This window comes from Athene noctua, chromosome 21, assembly GCF_965140245.1.
Source record: "Athene noctua chromosome 21, bAthNoc1.hap1.1, whole genome shotgun sequence".
Taxonomy (NCBI): domain Eukaryota; kingdom Metazoa; phylum Chordata; class Aves; order Strigiformes; family Strigidae; genus Athene; species Athene noctua.
In genome coordinates this window covers 5,613,636-5,634,482 of record NC_134057.1, presented here as the reverse complement: position 1 = coordinate 5,634,482, position 20,847 = coordinate 5,613,636, and the positions used below count along the sequence as shown (strand labels likewise).

General features: G+C 36.5%; 1 protein-coding gene and 1 non-coding gene across 5 annotated transcripts in view; both read left to right on the top strand.

Annotated features, from left to right (window-relative positions):
- Positions 1-20,358, top strand: part of CCAR1 (cell division cycle and apoptosis regulator 1) — a 31,576-nt gene extending 11,218 nt beyond the window's left edge. For 3 of the 4 annotated variants that reach the window (XM_074924160.1, XM_074924159.1, XM_074924163.1), the window contains 19 exons: positions 59-251; positions 1,364-1,496; positions 1,816-1,977; positions 2,421-2,646; positions 3,943-4,056; positions 4,953-5,119; positions 5,835-6,045; positions 6,853-6,936; positions 7,582-7,767; positions 9,353-9,544; positions 10,027-10,260; positions 10,600-10,711; positions 10,964-11,005; positions 12,423-12,505; positions 13,468-13,614; positions 14,011-14,131; positions 14,695-14,880; positions 15,262-15,467; positions 16,821-20,358. In XM_074924160.1, coding sequence (XP_074780261.1) covers positions 59-251; positions 1,364-1,496; positions 1,816-1,977; positions 2,421-2,646; positions 3,943-4,056; positions 4,953-5,119; positions 5,835-6,045; positions 6,853-6,936; positions 7,582-7,767; positions 9,353-9,544; positions 10,027-10,260; positions 10,600-10,711; positions 10,964-11,005; positions 12,423-12,505; positions 13,468-13,614; positions 14,011-14,131; positions 14,695-14,880; positions 15,262-15,467; positions 16,821-16,880 — 2,859 coding nt within the window. In that variant the 3' untranslated portion in view covers positions 16,881-20,358. The remainder of the gene's footprint in view (positions 1-58; positions 252-1,363; positions 1,497-1,815; positions 1,978-2,420; positions 2,647-3,942; positions 4,057-4,952; positions 5,120-5,834; positions 6,046-6,852; positions 6,937-7,581; positions 7,768-9,352; positions 9,545-10,026; positions 10,261-10,599; positions 10,712-10,963; positions 11,006-12,422; positions 12,506-13,467; positions 13,615-14,010; positions 14,132-14,694; positions 14,881-15,261; positions 15,468-16,820) is intronic. The other variant, XM_074924161.1, reaches the window with a different exon arrangement.
- LOC141969077 (small nucleolar RNA SNORD98) lies at positions 4,736-4,799 on the top strand. Its single transcript, XR_012634987.1, has one exon. It is a non-coding gene; the product is annotated as a small nucleolar RNA SNORD98 (small nucleolar RNA).
- Positions 20,359-20,847: the final 489 nt, after the last annotated feature.

The following is a 20,847-nucleotide window of genomic DNA, read 5'->3' as shown; positions in this document are numbered from 1 at the left end:
TATACTGACCGCTTCTGTTTTAAGCTCACTCACAACTCCTCTTCTCTTCTGCTGTTAGAACCAGACGCAAGCTCAGCCGTTACTGAAGACCCCACCAGCAGTTCTTCAGCCCATCGCCCAGCAGACTGCGTTCAGTGTTCAGGCACAGCCACAGCCACAGTCCTTGTTGCAGGCACAGATATCTGCAGCATCAATCACACCTTTGCTTCAGACACAGCCTCAGCCATTGCTGCAGCAGCCACAGCAGAAAGGTGCTCCTTCAGTGCACAAAGTTTGGTGTGGTCCTCCTGGTGCTTAGTGTGTGGGGATTATTTTTTTGTTAGTCTTATGGAAAGGGCCCTATAGAAATTTCAGTTTGAATGTTTGCCTGCAGCTATATTCAAGGCACATGGCCTGCAGTAGCTCAAGAACCACCTGCTTAGTGAAATCCCTGTGGACTCCTGTTCATATTAAGATTTCATAACCTGAAAACAAATTCAATTTAACTTTTATTCTGATGCTTTCACAGACGAGTTGGGGAGTTGAAAGTATTAATGGCAGTGTAGTTCTTCAGCGTCTTCTGCAGTGTTCAACAAGATCAGGTTTCACACAGTTGTGTTGTTGAATCTGTTATTTCTATATTTGTCTTTATTTCACTTAGCCAAGTTGGCATTTGAGAGAAGGAAGTGCTGAACATGGCAAATCTAAAACAAAGGTTGTTGTGGGGTTTCTTGAACTTTGAAGAATCAGTAATAGGATTGATAATAAAAATAAAATTAAAACTTGTCTTACCCGCAGTAAAAGCAAGGGGAAAAGATCTTAAGCTATCACCTCAGCAGAACTGTTTTGCATAAATACTTATTGCAGTCTAATTAGTCCTAGTTGTTCATTGGTGTTTAATGTTTGCTCCAATTACAGCCAGTTGGTTAAATGTCTTGAGACAGCAAAAGTATGTGCTGGGGGATTGATGCAGCAGTATAATAAACTGATTTAAGAATATTTTTTTAGGAAGCTGATTGTTTTTACCTATGAATAGTCTCAAAGATAAGTTCTAAGTTTTCTTTAGTTCAGTGAGTAGGTAGTATATCTGTCTTAAATTACTTTTTCAATAAAAGGCTTAGCTATTTACTGTGATAGCTTGTATGTGCTTAGATTATATTAGCTTCCATTTTAAGATGATGCTTTTAAACAGTTTCACTTACAGAGTCTCAGTTCGCATCAGTGAAGAAAAGCACAGGTCTCTTGAGCTTCTTGTGGTGGATGTTATTCATAGATTCATTTGACTCTATAGAGTTACTTTAGAAAATGTAAACAACTGTAAAGCAGCAATGTTAAGCGTAGATAGTTGCCCTCGTTATGTATTGATCTTGTAAATTTTTTTCAGGTGGTTTGTTACAGCCCCCTGTTCGTCTAGTTTCACAGCCACAACCAGCTCGAAGATTAGACCCCCCATCCAGATTTTCTGGGAGGAATGACAGAGGAGGAGACCCTATGCCAAACCGGAAAGATGACAGGAGGTACGTTGTAGAAGAGTAGACTGTAATGAAAGCATTCTGTAAAGACCTGTCTTCAGAGCTGAGCTTCTTGCTCCAGAGTGAGTTAGTGATACACACAAGTGGCTTTACTGTTAGATACTAGTCAAGAGTTCTTGTCTATCTGAAATGAAGGAGTTCCATAATCAGTCTCTTTAGAAAAGAGACAGTGTACTGAAACGATGAGGAACTTCTCCTCTTCCTTTTGTGAGTCATCTCTGGCAGGTCTAGCTTCTGTTGGGCTAGAAACCATTTTGTGTTACCAGCATGCAAAAATATTTGTATCTTGTGTGCATTTTTTAAGTCGTGAAAGAGAACGAGAGAGACGTAGGTCCCGGGAAAGATCACCCCAGAGAAAACGCTCCAGAGAGAGATCACCTAGACGAGAGAGGGAGAGGTCACCTCGAAGACCACGACGTGTTGTTCCTCGTTACACGGTTCAGTTTTCCAAGTTCTCATTGGACTGGTATGTTTATAGTGCCAGATGTTTACCTGCATCTCACTTTAATTGGGGGCACAGATTACTGTGAGCTCTGTCAACACGTGTGTGTAGTGAGTGTTAAAGGATGATCTTAGCCATTACGTATTTGATCTTTCTTTAACGTTGAGAAACTTGTATGATAAACTTTTTCTTAGTACTTTTTTATTTTTGAATGCTACTGCAAAATACCTGTATAACCCTGTTGAATAGATACTCCCTAATACAGGCATCTTAATCAGATGAATGTTTAGTAGTTACTTGTTTTTAAACTTCAATCCATGACACTCTAACTTAAATATATTACCCTTTAAATTTTATATAGTATTAAATATACAATGGTTGTAGTTAAATTAATATACCTCTTAATTATGTGGTTTATTAATGGTTCTTCTGTTGCTGTATCTTTCAAATAATGTTGTTTATTTCAGCCGTAGCTGTGATATGATGGAGCTGAGGAGGCGTTACCAGAACTTGTATATCCCAAGCGATTTCTTTGATGCTCAGTTTACATGGGTGGATGCTTTTCCTATGTCTAGACCATTTCAGCTGGGAAACTACTGTAATTTCTACGTAATGCATAGAGAAGTAGATCCTATAGATAAAAACGCTTCTGTCCTTGATCCACCCGATGCTGATCATCTGTACAGTGCAAAGGTTTGTACGGGTTTCCAGTATTAAGACTATTCGTTAGAAAATTTTTTTACCAATAGGGTGAAAAAGTGAGTATAACTGAAAAAATATTCTACAACAATTTGAGCAAAATACAGCATTTTAAACTTCTCAGGAAACAGCTAGTATGTAAAGCTTGAAGAATCACGACTGAAATTCAGTTTGTTTTTCTGTTACTAGAGCTATCCCAAACCTTGATTTTGCTGAGGTGTCTTCCATTCTCTGCACCCAGTTGCAGTGATCTGATGATAGGAAAGCAAGCCAGCTGTTGTACAATTTCTGAATGTATTTCATAGGCAATTAATTCTGAATAGTTGATGGAGCCCTTTTGGGTTTTTTTCCCCTTCAGGGGTCCTTTCTGTGCAGTTTGTGCTCTTCTGTTTAGTGATTTTCTTCTTTCAGCTTTATCTCAATATTTATTATTTTTTTGAAAGTAGATTGAGCATATTTGGATTATCTGAATGTCAAAAAATGCTGCATCAGGGGCTGTAATGATACAAAAAAGACCTCAGTGTCAAAACGTCTTCCTAAAACCTGTTCCATTTGAAAGCTCTTTAATAAAAATAAATCCGAGATTTCTAGGTCAATCTGTTTTAGAAGTATTTCCTGTTAAAGACAGGTTTAGAAACAAAACTGCCTTTAATCCCTGTATTTTTCAGAAAGACTTTACTTGCCTTCTGTGTATAAAAACTTCAAAGCCTTAGCTCAACTATTGGATGTACTGTTTTTTTCAGTCTACTGATGCAGAGCAAGGGCCCTTTCAGAAGGTTAAGCTTCAAAATACATCCAGTAACTGAGGAGTAGCATCCTGTTTCATAATATTAACCTGTCAGGATATAAACCAACTTTGTTAGATATGACTGGGCTAATGGGATGCTATGAGGGTGCTATGAGGATGGAGATGAATGTGTTGGCCAGTTCTCTTGTGATTGTGACAAAATGGAAGGAATTGGTTACTGAAACCAGAAACATCCTCAGTGTGCTTCTTGCTGCAGGGTATTTGGCATATGGTGATAACATACAAAGCATGTTGCTTTTACATGCTTTCAGTTTATTTTTTCCAGTAAGATCACACATTGCATCCATATGGGACAGAGGGAGATTGGTCCTTGGCAGACATTTTAACACTCAGTTCTACAATTTTATTTTAACTTTACTTGTTTTAAATTTTTTTGTGGCATTAAGGAAAAAGTACTGGTATGTATGTGTTTGCAAGTTGTGGTCATTGTTTACCAGTCATAGTGGGAGACCTTCACAAGACTGATCTGACTTACACAACAGGTGATGTTGATGGCTAGTCCTAGTATGGAAGATCTCTATCACAAGTCATGTGCTCTGGCTGAAGATCCCCAAGAACTTCGTGACGGATTTCAGCATCCTGCTAGACTTGTAAAGGTAAATATGCTTCCATGCCAGACACTTTTGGCAATAAAGGTTGGTTATAGAGCTTTAAAAAATTTCTTGGTAAGGGAGGAGTTTGTAGGCAGCTAAATGATGCCTTTGTTTTTCCTCTGAAGGGACCTAGGTTATATGTCAATTCTTTTTCCAGTTTATAGGAGCTCCATCTTCACTGCTTTCAGATTTACTGCTTTGTTCAACTTACTTAAACAATAGATATTTGGAGAAACCTATATTAATTATATAATAATTAACTTTGTTAGGCTTTTTTTACAAGCACTCAGACTTTCTTTTTTTAAGGGCTCAGCTGTGAAAAGAATGCAAATGAAGCAGCAGTTAAGTAACCATTGTATTAAGTGAAATTTAATTCTTGTTAAACTGAACAACCTGTAAGTGCTATGGTGTTTCAGGACAACACAGACTTGACTTCCAGTTATACTCCATCATCTTAAAGCAAACGGGAGTACTTGAATTTATAGATGTAATACTCTTGTGGTCTTGTCTTTTGTAGCTTTGCTTTATCACTCTTAAGCAGGAATGTCTATAAATGTATATTGGAATTAAGACACCATCTAAATTAGTATCTTTTTGTCTCTTGTGTTAGAAAGCTTTTATTTGCAAAGGAACAAGACTACACCAGTAAAGAAACTTGATGGAAAGTCTTGCAAACAAGAATGAGTGATGATGTTTTAAACCTATTCCATTTCTGAAATAATCTGTGGAAGAAAATAACTGAACTCTTTCTTGACTGACTTTCATTTTTCAGATTTCAAAATAATGTGAGCGTTTACTCACGGATTTCAGTGTGTGTGCTGTGAAATAATATTCTTTGTGCTTTGGGAATATGACTTTATCCCTAGCAGGGGAACATTCAGAAGACTCTTTTTGTCTAGTTTTTAGTGGGTATGAAAGGCAAAGATGAAGCTATGGCTATTGGAGGACACTGGTCCCCATCACTGGATGGACCTGATCCAGAAAAGGACCCTTCCGTGCTGATAAAGACGGCTATTCGTTGTTGCAAGGCTCTTACAGGGATTGACTTAAGTGTGTGCACACAATGGTAAGTACTGTACTGCAAAGCAAAGTACACTGTAGTAATACTTGTCTGTTACCAGGAGTTTGAAAAAAAAAAAAGATGGAAAAACCTCTCTTTCTTTGTCGGAGCTCTTGGTAGTGCAGGTAAACTACTCAAAGGATGTTGTTTTGTTATAAGCTTGATTGGTGCCAACTGTGCTGAATACTGCATTAAGTACTAATTAAAAATTCTGGATTTATTTTGACATGTTATGCTGTAATTTTTTAATGAATGTGCGTTGAAAATATTTTTCATTTTGCGCATAGCTGAAGAAGATCGTCAAGAGAACTTCATTTCATTGTTCTTTTGTTATAAATGAATAGCCGTTCGTTATATAGCCATATTTTCTCTTGATCAGCTTTTGTCCTGTGTTAGTGCTCACTGCAGTTTTATTAATACCAGGAAAGTCTATTGTATGCTAAATTTAAAGTGTTTCAACAACTTTAATTTGCTCATTAAACCTGTGCGTGCTAAACACCAAGTTATCTCAACAGAATTTTGTTGGTTTTCCTCCTTTTCAATTGTGATACCTTTTTACAAATGTGCCAAAAGAGAAAATATGGCTTCCATAATTTTTTTCTTTAGATAAACTTCAAGGTCTTGCAGCAAAGTTTCTTTACTTGATGTGCTACAAGTGATCTAGGCTCTTTAAAATGTATTGTAGAATTTTTTTTCCAACATGCTTCTTCCCTTGCAACAGGTACCGTTTTGCAGAGATTCGCTACCATCGCCCTGAGGAGACCCACAAGGGGCGTACAGTTCCAGCTCATGTGGAGACAGTGGTTTTATTTTTCCCGGATGTTTGGCATTGCCTTCCCACCCGCTCAGAGTGGGAAACCCTCTCCCGAGGATACAAGCAGCAGCTGGTCGAGAAGCTTCAGGGTGAACGCAAGGAGGCTGATGGAGAACAGGCACTGAACGCTAATCCCTTTTTCTATTTCTGCTTCTCACAGGCACAGGAACACAGGCACAAAATGCACACCACATACTACACAACATACATACATAGGAGGAACATAACTGGTAACAATGACTGGTAAACCAGCTTTCAGCAGTGTAGTGAATGTTGGTTTTATTTTTATTTCAGCTAGTTCACTAACTTTAAATGTGTATGCTGATAATCACAAATGGAATTTAAATTGTGCTTATGATGCGCAGAAAATTTTTTATCATAGACGTAGTTGCTGGAATCTGGGACCAGTTGTTGAGTGAGATGCAGTTTATGAATAGCTGTCTTTAAACATTTTGCCATTTTCTAAAATTTCTAAATTCTCTCTTGTGGCCAGTTCTAATTGTGATATTTGAAATTGAACAAACATTAGTCTGAAACATCTGAATTTCAGGCCATGTGGCTGATCAACATCTTGGAATAAGGGAAGGTCTGACTGAACAAAGAGTAATTTTGGGGATTTAAAATCTGGGGGAAGATCACACACTGTGTGGTTAATGGAGACCAGCAGTGTCTGTGTAACCCTGATATTCTTTGTGGTGTTGCTTATCACCCTTTTGTGTTCCACAGATCTGGCTTGTATTGGCTGAGTGGCACTGTGATCATTTATAAAGTGGTAGAATGTGTGTGTGAACTTGTCTAAATAATAACTTTAGGAGAAGACTATCTGAAACAGTTGTGACCTTGCACAGATCAGCAACAGAATTTTAAAAATAACTGAAATGCTTTCTAGCTTTCTGAATGATAATTTCTAAATTTTGTTTGTCAGGACGAAGAGGAAAAGGATGATGGGGAAGCTAAAGAGATCTCTACGCCTACGCACTGGTCTAAACTGGATCCAAAAACCATGAAGGTAACTAATGTTTTTCTTAAAATTGATTCCATTGTACATTTTCATTTTCAAGGTGCGACCCAAAATACAGCTGTACATTCCCTTCACTGAGCAAAACGCTTCAGCAGTGTTTTATCTTCCTTGCTGATTTTATATGATACCACAGTATGCAAGTGTGACTCCTGATTTTAATAAGTGAATGCAGCTAATTGAAACTGTTCTGAACTTTGTACAATTACAGGGTATCACATATGATACATTAACTGGAAAATGAAAGTTCTGCAGCAATCTGGTCATATCTACTTGCATTAAAAAATGTGGGGTCTGAAGTACTTTATTTTTAAAAGGCAATAATTATCAAAAATATATGTCAGGAGAGATAATAAAAAGTTTCCTCGAAAGGAATAAAAGTAATAAACTCTTTTAATATAGAAAAATCCTTTCCCTGCCCTTGTGAAAAGTTCCTCTAAAAGGGGTTCTTTGAGGAGAACGCAATTTCAAATGTAATATATCTTCTGTATCAGTAAATGTTAGTGGTTTTTCAGTACAGACTTAAAAAATACAGTTGACTTTTCAGTGCTCTTAATTTTTACTTTGCCTTTTCTGCTAATCAAATGTTTTGCAATGTCACTGGCTGATACCACTTACAGAGCTTTTGTTTACCAGGTAAATGACCTTCGCAAAGAATTAGAAAGTCGAACCCTTAGCTCTAAAGGACTGAAATCTCAGTTGATAGCTCGACTGACAAAGCAGCTGAAAGTAGAGGAACAAAAAGAAGAGCAAAAGGAGCTAGAGAAGTCTGAGAAAGAAGAGGAAGAGGAGGAGGATAGGAAATCTGAAGATGACAAAGAGGTTAGGTTTTGGACATACTTGATTTTAAGTCTTACTAAATACACATAAATATATAAATTGTACAAAAAGTACAGGAGTACGCTTAGCTGTGTTGGGATTTTGTAGTTCTTGGATGACTACTGGGAACTCTTGCTGTAACTTGAGCTGCTGAATTGGAATGAAATCTTGGCAAGTTTGAATTTCTTTATATCAGCAAAGTCAGCTGAAATGTGCAACTGCACTAAGGGTGTCTGAATTAATGTCAGACCTTCAATGTAAGGAAAAATCAATCCTGAACTCCCAAGAAAACCTTGAGAACAGGTCAACACACTTAACAAGATCTTAACTTCTTAAACCTACGCGAAAAGCAGCTGCTTAGTTGGCTTTTAGTGGCTTTTAGTGGCATACAGGCCTTAGGGAATTCGTGTGGAAATGGGAGAAGGGCAGGTTCCAGTCTGTAAAAGGTTATCTCTTCACGTGGCTAATGGTTGCTTAGGTTTGTTTTCCCTTATTATGAATCTTTAATTTTTGCTTTTGGATAAACTTCTGTGTATTGAAGTTTCTCAGTTTTGCATTTGGTAGTTTCAGTAGTCCTTAGTCTGTTTTGCTGTTTCACAAGGATAAACAAGATCTGTGCAGTCAGGCCAAAGCTCAACCACAGAAAAGGGGTGTAAATGTCTGGAGAATGTATTGTGTGTTAGTTGCTTTTAAACCTGCCTTTTCATGTATTACCTGCTAACCAATATGGGATGATTTGAAATTTTATATACCTATGTAAACCTTGTTGAGGGAGCAAAGGCCATGTGCTTGCTAATTCTGTCAGCTGCTGCCTTCTCCCACAGCTTGGATGGGCTTCAGCTATCTTGGGGTTTCTTGCCACAGCTTTCTTTAAGATTAGGGGAGGGAGCTTTGTGCTAGCTTTTTTAAAAAGCACAAGCTCTGCCATGACTTCTTTCTGTACTCGTAAGACTTTAATATTTCTCTCTTTGCAATCAGTAAGTTCTTGGTATTTTACCTTTTTTAACCTTTTGTTTGATTTGCATCAGTTGTATCTATAGAGAGTGCATTTCCCACAGTCAGAAGAGCCATGTAAATTGTCATCTGGCAATTGTTAAAGCTGTGTTGGATATCTTTGGGAAGATGATGTATGACGCCTTTACTCTTCCTATGTAGGGAATAAAACAACTTATTGTACAGCTCTAAAACCACCCCTGAACAAACAAAAGACCACTCAGGAGCATTGACTGCTTTGCTCGCTTGCATGCCATTTCTTGAAGTGAACTAGCTTTGAGTCCTTCCAGTGTTGAATAAACATGCTGCAGTTAGGTAGCACTGTAAAATATTTCAAGGGTGCTCACTGCTCTGTGGGCTAAACACTGCATGTCCTGCTTTGTGTTGCTCACATTTCCAGTTGTCTTAGGCAAGCGCTGGCAGTGACCACAGTATGCGTTCTGGAAGTTCTAGTCCGTGACTTCTGTTCGTGTTGCATTCAGCAGCTTAGGCTTTCCTTGGCCTTCTTCAAAGCAGCGAGTCTTACAAACTAATATACAGGCTGAAAGTTAAGCTTTGGTATAAGCTACATAAAGCTTTTTTTGCCTCTCTTTAGGAAGAGGAAAGAAAACGTCAAGAAGAAATGGAACGTCAGCGGCGGGAGAGACGATATATCTTGCCAGATGAACCAGCAATCATTGTACACCCTAACTGGGCAGCAAAGAGTGGGAAGTTTGACTGTAGCATTATGTCTCTTAGTGTTCTTCTGGACTATAGATTAGAAGATAATAAAGAACATTCCTTTGAGGTAATTTAGCTATGTTTAGCTACTTAGCCATTCTTGTTTCTTTCTAGTTCTGTGTGATAACTGCAGTATTCTTAAAGTGTAAAAGTTTATGATAGCATGGCAATATAAAACTTAAGTTAGTTTCTTTGTGCAATACCTAGAAAAAAATATCCAGTCTTTGATACATGGTTGACAATAACAGTTAGTCCCTGTATGATACCCAGAAGAAATGCACATGTTTCCAGGTACCGAACTGAGTATAATTCATACAGCTAGTCTAGGTCCTAAACTACTGCAGTACAGGAAAAAAGCATTTTTATAAAGTTGTTTAAGGTTTCCATATTCAAAGCAGATAGTAAGAAATCTGACACTACATAAAATTCTGACGTGGTGAAAGTTGGTAAGATAGGACCTCACAGCTATTTATCATAAGTGTACAGATTTTTTTAATACATATTTTAAAACTTTTTGTCAGTTCTCTTTTCATTCTTCTTTATTTGCAGGTATCATTGTTTGCAGAACTCTTCAATGAAATGCTTCAGAGAGATTTTGGTGTCAGAATTTACAAAGCACTGATTTCTCTCCCAGAGAGGGAGGACAAAAAAGACAAAAAAAGCAAAAAAGATGAGAGAAAAGAAAAAAAAGAAGAAAAAGATGATGAAACAGATGATCCAAAACCTAAGAGGAGAAAATCTGGAGATGATAAAGACAAAAAAGAAGATAGAGATGAAAAGAAGGTCTGCAGCTAGCTTATATGAAGTACTATCCTGTCTGGATCAATATCAAACTGTTTCTATTTGAATTTTATTGCTCTTGAAAATTCAGGGCTTGTAGTGTTAGTAAACTGTTTTGACTCATTGATCTATTTAAATATGCTTCAATCATATTCAGTATTCTGAAAATTTTGTGGGTGCATTTGGGGGTATTTTAATATTTAGTGATATCCCATGGATTTGTATTTTGTATTTTTAAGTGACTAAGTACAAACATACAAATTTTGAATGAATGGTAGTGGGGTTTTTACTTTCCTGTTTTTTAGTTCTGACTGGATAAATTTTTAGGAACTTTTGTTACAGAGGGAAGATAAAAGGAAAGATGATTCTAAAGATGAAGAAGAAACTGAAGATGACAATAATCAAGAAGAATATGATCCGATGGAGGCAGAAGATGCTGAAGATGAAGATGAAGGTATCTTGAATTATTAATTTTGTGGCTTTCAGAAATTTTTATTGCCACTGAATATGTTCTGTCAAGCTGGCAAATGCTCTGGAACAAAATTTAAAATTGCATTATTAAACTAATTTTATTTTAGTAATTCTGACCAGATCTGCTTAAACTGTAAGTGCCTTTATGCTAGGCATTGTATAAACATAGTTAATATAAACTAGCTGTGGTACTCAAAGTAAGGCATGCATATAGAAGTGGTTTTATTTTTTTCAGAATGCAGACCACTCGCAACTCCCATTGAAGTCAGTAGGAGATGTGAGTATTCAGCACCTCTGAAAAACCAAGCCACTTTTAAGTGCCTAACTTCTTATTCCTCAGTTCTGAAATGTCATACTGTTTTTATTAAGCCAGAATGTAGTGTGGGGTGCTCTTTACATGATGTTAAGAGGAGTTGATTTCTGTTTGGGTGGAGTTGTGTTTGCCTGAATAAATGGGGAAAGGGGCTGGGGCACTTCCCTGTCGCCAGTGAGCAGCAGTAGTCCTCTTTCCCTGCTCAAGAGATTCAGAAAGGCGTAAGACATGGTGTATGTTTTTGGTTTGTACTTCTTTGGGGGTTTTGTCCTTTTGTGGAGAGTTTTCACTATAGGTGTGGGTTTGAACTGCTTAGATATTGCAGTCCCAGCATTTTCTAACCAGCGTTTTCAGTTGTATTTTTGGCAGAGGACTGCACCAGCCTTAAAAAATTGGTGCTGATCTGTGGTTTCCAAAAAAACTTATTTGCTTATAATCTGCCTGTGAGAGTGCCCTGGGCTTGTCTGTTCTGTACAAGTGCTGCTCCTTCCCATAATCTGTCCTTGTGCCATTCCCAGTCAGAGGTGCTGAGAACAAACCAACATGCCGTGGAGGTGCAGGAGAAAGCTATTGGTTCTCAGAAACGTGTTGGCAAAATTAGACAAGTGTTGTGATACATAGTTTTTTCCAAAGTTTTCCTCACAAGAAAGGTGAGCTTAAAGCTGAACTTGGCACATGATTCTCTGACCAAAGACTTGCACATAAGGTACAGAGCTGCATGCCATAATCCATCCCTGCAGTTGTTATATTCCTCTTTCTCTCTTGATTTTAGATTTCGTTTTACTGTACTGTCTACCTTTAAGCAAAAAACCTGCAGTTTGTAATTCACATCTAATAAGCGATGTGATCTGTAACTTCTTGGAGAATCTAAATCATAGGATCAGTAATGTTTCACTCAGACATGAGTATAAACACATGCTTTTAATTATATAGTTGATAAGGTTTTTGTGATATAAAATATTTCAGAGTAAATAGTACTGATTTTGTCCTAATAAGAATAACCATAGCTGAATGCAGACTCTGCCAAGCCTCATCAGGGAGAATTGCACTAATTTTCTGCACACCACTTAAAGAGACAGTGATGGTGGAACTCATTCTGGCCTAGTTAGCGTTTGTTTAAGCTCTTCTATCCTGTGTATGTGAAACACACACAGGGGAAAAAGAATGACAAATGGCTTATGTTAAAATAAGACTAGAGCAAAATAAAAATTTAATAGGACTCACTTAAGTGTCATTTGGTTTTTTTATTTTTTCAGGGAAATATATTAATTTAATGTATTTGGGGGTTTATATGAGCTTTTCTACTGAACTTATGTATTCTGAGACAATGGTTATAGAATCGTTTGCTGTGGGTATGTTGAATTTTCTTTCTGTTTTACAGACCGGGATGAAGAGGAAATGAACAAACGGGAGGACAGAAGAGAGGGAAATAGGCATTGTAAAGAGAGGTCATCTAAAGATAAAGTAATTAACATCTTTCTTAACAACTACATATAACCTTGTTAGAGGTGTCCTAATTAGAGCTTAACTTTATGTTTATTATAAGACCTATTTGCACTCCTGGAATGCTTCAGCACTTCTGGACTGAAACATTAAGTGTATGTAGAAGTTAGGGAACATGTGACAGCTTTGGGTAAGGCGCTCACAAGCTATTCCCACTTACATTTTATATTTCATTGGGTGAAAGCTGTTGGAAAAACCTTCTTACATGAGATACTAATGTATCTGATGAGAAAAGGAGCAGCTTAGCTTGATTGATAAACTGGCTTTTCAGTTGTGAGCTTGAAATCATTGTGATGTTTTTACATCCCCTTGCAGGAAGATGGATGATTTTTTGCATCATAGGGCTAATAGCTTTCCTCCACAGTTCAGATTAGGGGACTGCATAATTCTGAGTTGTTACACTTAAACTGTCTTTATAAATGCTTTCTGATTCTGTTATTTTCTTCAAGCAAAAATAGGAGATGTAGGAATAGGAATAGTGGGAAAACACAGTCTGCAGAACTGCTGTAGCTGTGAGAGCTGGATGCTCACTTGTTGAATGTTCATGGGGATTTCACTTTGAAAACAGCTGTTCAATAAAATGTGATTGAGAGGAGAAGGGATGTTTACTATTATTTAATTAGGTTAATTCTTCAAATTTTTGGACATACTAGCATGAACAAAAGGAAAGTGTGTCCACCAGGTGTTACTGTCCATTGTGCTGTAATTCTTTTAAATATTTACTTGTTCTAAAGTAAGTAGATTACTTGTTCTAAACAGCTTGCTTATATTTGAGCTCAGTAGATAAATGCTAGATACTGATCACTTGACTGAAAGTAACAATAAAATGAACAGAGGAATACTTTTGTTAACTAAAAAGTTTACGTGTTTATGGAAAAATGATATTTTAACTTCCTAATGGTCCCATAATTAATTTTCTGTAGGAGAAGGACAAGACGCAGATGGTAACTGTTAATAGGGATCTTCTGATGGCTTTTGTTTATTTTGATCAAAGTCATTGTGGATATCTTCTGGAGAAGGACATGGAGGAGATACTGTACACTCTTGGACTACACCTGTCACGTGCTCAGGTTTTGTATAGTAATAGAAATCTCTTTGAAAAGATTATAGAAATGCTGTAAGCAGGAGGAATGTAGCTTCTAAAGGTTGTTGCTTACATACTTGTTCCCTGATTTTTATGCAACTGCTTCATATTTACAATAAACTACTAGGTTAGTCTTTTGTAAATTGTCTTGGAATGAAAGGTGAGGTTTGCAGCTGTTAAAAATGCACATATTGTATAGGTAGCTTTTGCTTCAAAACTGTATCTTTTTCCCTAGCTTGTTTTTATTTTAAGCCCCAGTATGTTAAAGTTCAAAAAGTTGTGCAACTTCTTTAAGTTTTCCAGTTAAAACTTTCTTGTTCAGGTAATACAGTTTTTGTGAATTAAGTAACACTCTATTTCTTTTCCCTGGCTCTTGTTTCAGGTCAAGAAGCTACTTAATAAAGTAGTGCTTAGAGAATCTTGCTTTTACAGAAGACTAACAGATACTTCTAAAGATGAAGAAAACCAAGAAGAGTCTGAAGAGCTACAGGAAGATATGTTAGGTGGTATTATTTTTTTTTTTATGCCACAAACTCCCAGAGAATTGTTTCTGTGCGAAAGATAATGAGAGTTCTGAGATATTTGCTGTCTTGCAGAAACTAATTCAGGTCTGCAGGGAACCTGCCGGTTTGGAAAAGTAAATCTTGGGCAATTCATAAATGACAGTATTTTGTCAGATCTTGTTGCATCTGTAGGATAAATCTTAGTATCTTGGAACAGAAAGGAAGACAGAAGTTAATGCTGAATATTGATGAACAACATTTTTCATTCACAGCAGTTTGGCAGTCAAGAGGATCAGTGCTGTAGGGTAGTAGAACAGAGCCTGATTTTCTGAAGACAAATTACTGCAGAAAGGAGGCATAGAAGAATGCCATGAAAGGGCATGCTCCTTTTTTTGGGGTGGGGGAGAGATACAGGTAAGGAGGGAAGAGAGAAATATAAGGGATAGATCAGCAGCTTGAACCTGTATTTTAAAGGAATTTATTCTTTTAAGGAGTTTTTGAAGTTTGTCACTAGAACTGAAAAATGACAGAATTATTTCCTAATGCTGCTTAATCTAATACAGGAAACAGATTACTGTTACCATCGCCAACTATAAAGCAAGAATCAAAAGCCATAGAAGAAAATGTTGGCCTCATTGTGTATAATGGAGCTATGGTGGATGTTGGGAGCCTTTTGCAGAAGCTGGAGAAGAGTGAAAGAGTGCGGGCAGAGATAGAACAAAAGCTTCAGTTACTGGAAGAAAAAACAGGTGGGGCATTACTTTGAAGGTGGTACTTATGTGGATGCAAGACTTTCTAAGTAGATAAACCAATTTGAGTAATACTTGTGATCTAAATTTCTCAGCTATTTGCTCGCCATAAACTTCTGGTTTCTATTTCCCAAGCCCTTTGAACTTTTACACCAACCATTGTTGAGTACCACTGTCACCATGCTGAAATGCTTTTCTTTTTCATTCAGACTGAAAGTAAGATTTCCAAATGTAGTCAGAATTGAGTATTATCAAATTATAATGAAATGCAGTTTTTAACATTCTTTAAAATATTAGTAGTTATGGTTTTGGCATGTAAGTGGAATATTAAGATGCAAAATACACAGCATTGGAAGTGACAGACTCTTATTTTTTCCAAAGATGAGGATGAAAAGACCATACTACAACTGGAGAATTCTAACAAAAGTCTATCTACGGAGCTCAAAGAAGTGAAAAAGGACCTTGGCCAACTGCAAGAAAATTTGAAGATCTCTGATGATAAAAATTTGCAATTTGAGGGTCAGCTGAATAAGACAATCAAAAATTTAGCTACTGTTATGGATGAAATACAGAGTGTTCTTAAACAGGTTAGAATTGCTTAATTCCCTTTTTTATTATTGTATGCAAGCTTCCTGTAGACTAAATTATCACAACAAAAACTTCAGAATAGAAAAGAATTTTCACATTAATTCAGAGCAGTAGTATCTTAACATATTTATAAATAAAAGATGCTCAATACTGATTATTTAAAAATATATGTATTTTTTCTAAACTTGAAACACATCTTGACTTTATACCTTTTTGAAAAAACATTTGATATTGATGTAAATCTCAAATCATGTTGATGTTTTCCTGTCCTGATCTTGTCCATCCTCCAAATCTTCTCTTCTTTTCGATCAGTAAGAGTAATTTTTCAAGGCAGAACTTAAGTATTTCAACATACATATGGGGTATTTTAGTAAAATGATTTTTAAGCAAACCACATAATTCTCCAGAACATTTCTCTCCCTGTACAGAAAGATGCTTCTGTATTCCACAGGAATGCTGTGGGGGCCTGTTAAGTAAGACTGAGAAGAAGTAGGTTCTGAAGGCTACTGAGTAGCAAACTGGTTCTAAGAGGGAGCCTTGCTTCTATTTCTGTCTGCATTTATTTTGAAAAGACAATATAGCATCTAGAAGAGCCCCAAAAATAAAACCACACAAACAAAAAAAAAACCTAGAAAACTTGACAAATGTTAGAACTCTTTTTTCCCCACCTTGCAGGATACAAGTGCTGCATCATATAAGGCACTGTAGCTTATTAAACTGCAGCTGTCTGTCATCACTATTGTTACACAGTCCTGTGCTTCTCTACGCGCTGTAGATCTGCTACTCCACCAGAACCAGCTGCTGAAGGCACTGCATAACCCTCTTTTGCAATGCAAAAAGCTCAGTTAAATAGCCCTGCTCATTCTGTCTGGTATTTTTGAGAAGAAAATGTCTAAGCTTAGTGTTTTCAGATGGCTTTGACCAATGTAAGTGTTTGTTATGGTATATTATTACTGTAATTTAATGGATTTTGAGAAAACTGTTTACACTTGCTCTTTAAATAAAAGGAAAAACAAAAACCAAAACCCAAACAAACAAACCAACCAAAACACAAGGAACCAACAGAAAAACAAACAAAACCAAAGCCCAACAATCCCCTGGACATTTAGACTATAAAGTGAGGCATCTGGGGATGTTTTTTTGTGTTTCTCTTCAGAAGTGCATAAGTCACATTTAATTTCTGACCCCCTCAACTTTTCAGGAAGATACTGGAAATACAATTTGGTTCTAAGATACCAGTTCACGTAGTATTTAAAGTTGACACCAAACCTTTGTCTTACGCTGCTTTATAGTTCACAGGAGAAATATCACTTCTGGAATTCATGTTATCCTCTCCCTTTTTTCCTTTAAAGGATATTGTGAAGAATGAAGATAAAGATCAGAAATCCAAAGAAAATGGAGCAAACGTATGATAATACTGCTGCTGTTTAGAAGAATGGTGTTACATAATGTAATATAAATCACAATGCCAGAATGTATGGGAAGTGATGCATGTTTGATTTTAGTAGTATAAATATCTTAGTTCCAAAAGATGTATAAAGTTTTATGAATGTGAGTGTCTGCTTCTGAAGATTACTTGTAATTCTTAGCATTCAATTTGAGACACTCCTTGAGTGAAAATAATTTTGCATTGCAAAATGTTTTAGGATGAACTTTGTTATAGTTTTAACCCTAATAAAGTTCATCAACATAATGACAGTAGCAAGTATTTAATTACCAAATGTTTTTCATTAAAGTCTAGTGAGATCAAAATTTTCATTATTTATAGAATTGCCATTTTTAGGTTTTTATTTTCATTTCGGTCTAATTAGTCTTTTTAAATTCAGATATAAATCACAAGATAGCATGCTGCTTAATTTTGCAAGTAAAGATTTTTTTTTTTAAAAAAAAGCTTCTTGGATTTTTTTTTTTACTTGTCACAACTTTCTTTTCCCTTCCAAATATAGCTTTCTCCCCCAAAGCTGCTTGTATTAAAGCCTCATAATATACAGTAGTTCAGATGAGTAAAGAAAGCAATAGAAACCTACCAAAATACTGGTAGGGTTGTGAGATTTATATGAAAATACATGGGCCTGTTTTAAATGTATGTCATTTGTGTTCCTTTAATTGTTCTTATCTTTGGATTAATATATATGCTCCTTTTTAATAAAAAAATGCAGTGTATTAAAATGTATGGTTGGATACCAGGCCAGTAGATGTCAGAATAATGCCTTACATGGAGAAAAAGCTACCGTAGTAAGCCACCTTTAATTAAATTTGGACTTCTTTCTTAATATTTCTTCATTACTTCAAATACTTTAGTCCAACAAAATGATGGATACACAAGTATCGATACTCCACGTTGTAATTGCTAAGGAGCAGGACACAAGTTGGATTGTTGAAAGTGGGTAAGATTGCCTTCCTTTGTGATCAGAAATCACTGGAGATCTAGACCTAATAGTTAACAGGAAATCATTGTCAAAGGCAACTTATTCAGAAAATGTGAAATATTTTTTGGTGCAACTTCCAGGAAAATTAAGGGGTTTGAAGGTTGGGACAGAAGAGTTTTTTTACAGAAATGGTTAATTTTAGCAGACCTTTCCTTTTTTAGCCTACATGTCCTAGGTAACTAAATACCTGTTAGGAGAGTCTAAGTGCCATAATATGTATGAATAACCTACATGGAAACTCATGTAGCTTCACTGAAATACACATTAAAATTTATGTTCAAAAGAGTCTAAGCTGGTGCTTTTATCACTTACCTTTCTTGGCTCTTTTGGAGCTAGACAAGTAAAATATCTTTTTATTAAAATAACATGCATAAGCTTCCCCCTCATTCATCTCAGTTGAGTCACTGTATAATAACTGTTCACACTAAAGTAGGAAGTACTTTAAAAACACTAATGATTGCATATAAGTACACAGAAAATGCATGCTTTATGAATTAAGAGATAACATCTCATTGGAATGATTGAGGATGGTGATAATTTAATCTTATCAAAAGCGTTATCTGTGGTGTACAGATGTTGTTAACAAATTCTTTTGTAATCAAATTATATTTTTCACCTTTACCTTTGTACAAATTGTTGACAGCATGTTTCATTTTTGACGTTGAGCACACTATTTAAATGGACTTGAAAGGGTTGCATTTGAAATACTTTGTTCATGAGTTCAGCAGTACCTGTGAACATACAAGAAAATAATTTTAGAATTCAAGGTAACGTCTTAGGCACACTGAAATGTCTCTTGAAATATTTTGCTTGAGTGTTTTTACCCTAAACTGCTGAGCTGAAAGCAGTTGTCACAACAACCAGGCCTCATCTTGTGTTTCAGTGAGTGGCCCTGTGAGATAGTTGCTAGAGTGATACAGATTTTTACAGTATTTAAGAAAAAGAGTATTTGTTAGAATGAGTGTAATCTTTCTCTATATTGCTTTGATGTAATAGTGTTTCAGATACTATGTACAGTCTGCATTTATGTTGGAAGGGAAATTAAAAGGGTAAAGAATAAAGGAAAAAAAAAAAAAAAACAAGGAAAAGTTTTACAACCTCCACAAAGCTTGACCAGTCTCCTGAAGCACAACTAATCTGAGGAAGAACAGGCACCTCTACAGACTGTTTTAAGTCACTTTACCAAACAGCACAAGGTTCTGTATATACACAGTATCAATGCTGGTTGTTAGCTAAAGCTTCTTGGTAATATTCCCAGAAATATAACTAATTGTTAAGAATGTTGAATAGAGTATCAGTAATGGAGGTTTGGAGAAGAGATCTTCTGTCAGGTTTAATTGATGAATGTTTTTGCATTTCCTGACCACACTTCCCACCTCATGGGCTTTCCACTTCGAAGTCTTTCATTACGTATCAGTTGCTGACGAAAGGCTGGTAAAAGGGAGCCGAAGCTGGTTCTTACTCTGATGCCTCCATGTCCAATTTGTTTGTAGGTTTAAAATCATCATAGATTCTCTGTGGGAAGTAGTAAATCTCAGACTGCCTTGTTCTGTACAGAACCAACTGCTACAGCAGGCCAGTAAATGGAATCTGATCTCGTTTGATAGATTATTTCCTTCTTTTGTGTTTTGTCTAGTATGGGGGAATTAATGAATTAAACCCTTACAAAGTGATATTCAGACTTCTGGATGTCTCTGAATACGGCTAGGAAGAAAGTTCTGAGCGATATATCTGCACGCAAAATGGTCTAGAATAAAGCAGACTCTCTTGAGGCTCCTTTGCTTTTGCTCTGGTAACAAAAAGGCAGAAGTATATAGTTTCAGTGCTACATAGCAACATCGGCAAATAGACCAACAGTGAATTTTTGCCAAAGTTTTCTGAAGCGTTTGAGGATTGCATGTGGGATAATGGAGCTGCCTACAGCACTTGCTGCATGTTCTACCACGATGAAGACCTGGAACGTTTTCTTGACTCACCCAGTGCTTGATGCTTGTGCCTGTAGCGCCTGGGCACTGCTGCAGAATCGCTTCCCAGCTGTCGCTTGGTTTATCTGGTGTCCTCTGGCTCTGCCTGTGGTGCCCTGAAGTGTGCAATGGAGAAGCTGGAATTCTGTCCGGTGCCCGTGGGTTTCCACAGATCCAGCATTTACAATTGAGTTGTTTCAGAATCTAACAATACGAAGCTTAGTCCTTTAACATAACATTTTTTTTTTAATGTTTAACTGCTTTGAGAGAGATGAATGGCTTTCAGGCCATCTTTCTGCTGAGTAATGTACTGTGTGAATATCTGTTTGGACTTATGTAACACAGTTAACTTTCACTGATAATTTTATCAGGAATGTGCACAAAACGTGTTTTTTCTCTTGCTTCTCTGTAATCTTTGTGTACCCAGGTCAGATTCTTACCTTGAATGCATTTGTTCAGTGCAGTTTATATTTAAAAATATAAAATATAAAATAATTCATTTTGAGTGACTTGAGTTTTATGGCCAGCAATAGATTGCAAAATGTGTAGGTAGCACAGTCGATACACTTATGCTGATATTTTCCAGAAAGCAGAAAAGGTTCAAGTAGAAATTGAACTGGGACTTGTATATTGCCATGTAGTGCGACAATAAAAATGGCATTAATAATGAATACCTCTACTCAGCTATCAAAACTGCCAGTGTTTTCCCACCAGACTTTTATGTTTCTGCATACTGGGTCTCATTAGATGTACCGTATGAAAGTAGTTACAGTAAAAAGCTCTAATAACAAAATGTATTGCTTTCAAACAAAAATTCTTTTCCTTTTTTATTCATCCACTATATAATCCATGGAATCACAATAGAGTATAAATTTAGAGTTTTGGAACATACCAAGTATTGCCTGAAGTTGTATGTGTTGTAGGGTTTTAACTGTGGTTAGGAATTTTGCTTTGTAATAATCAGTATCTTTTCAGGTTTGATTCTG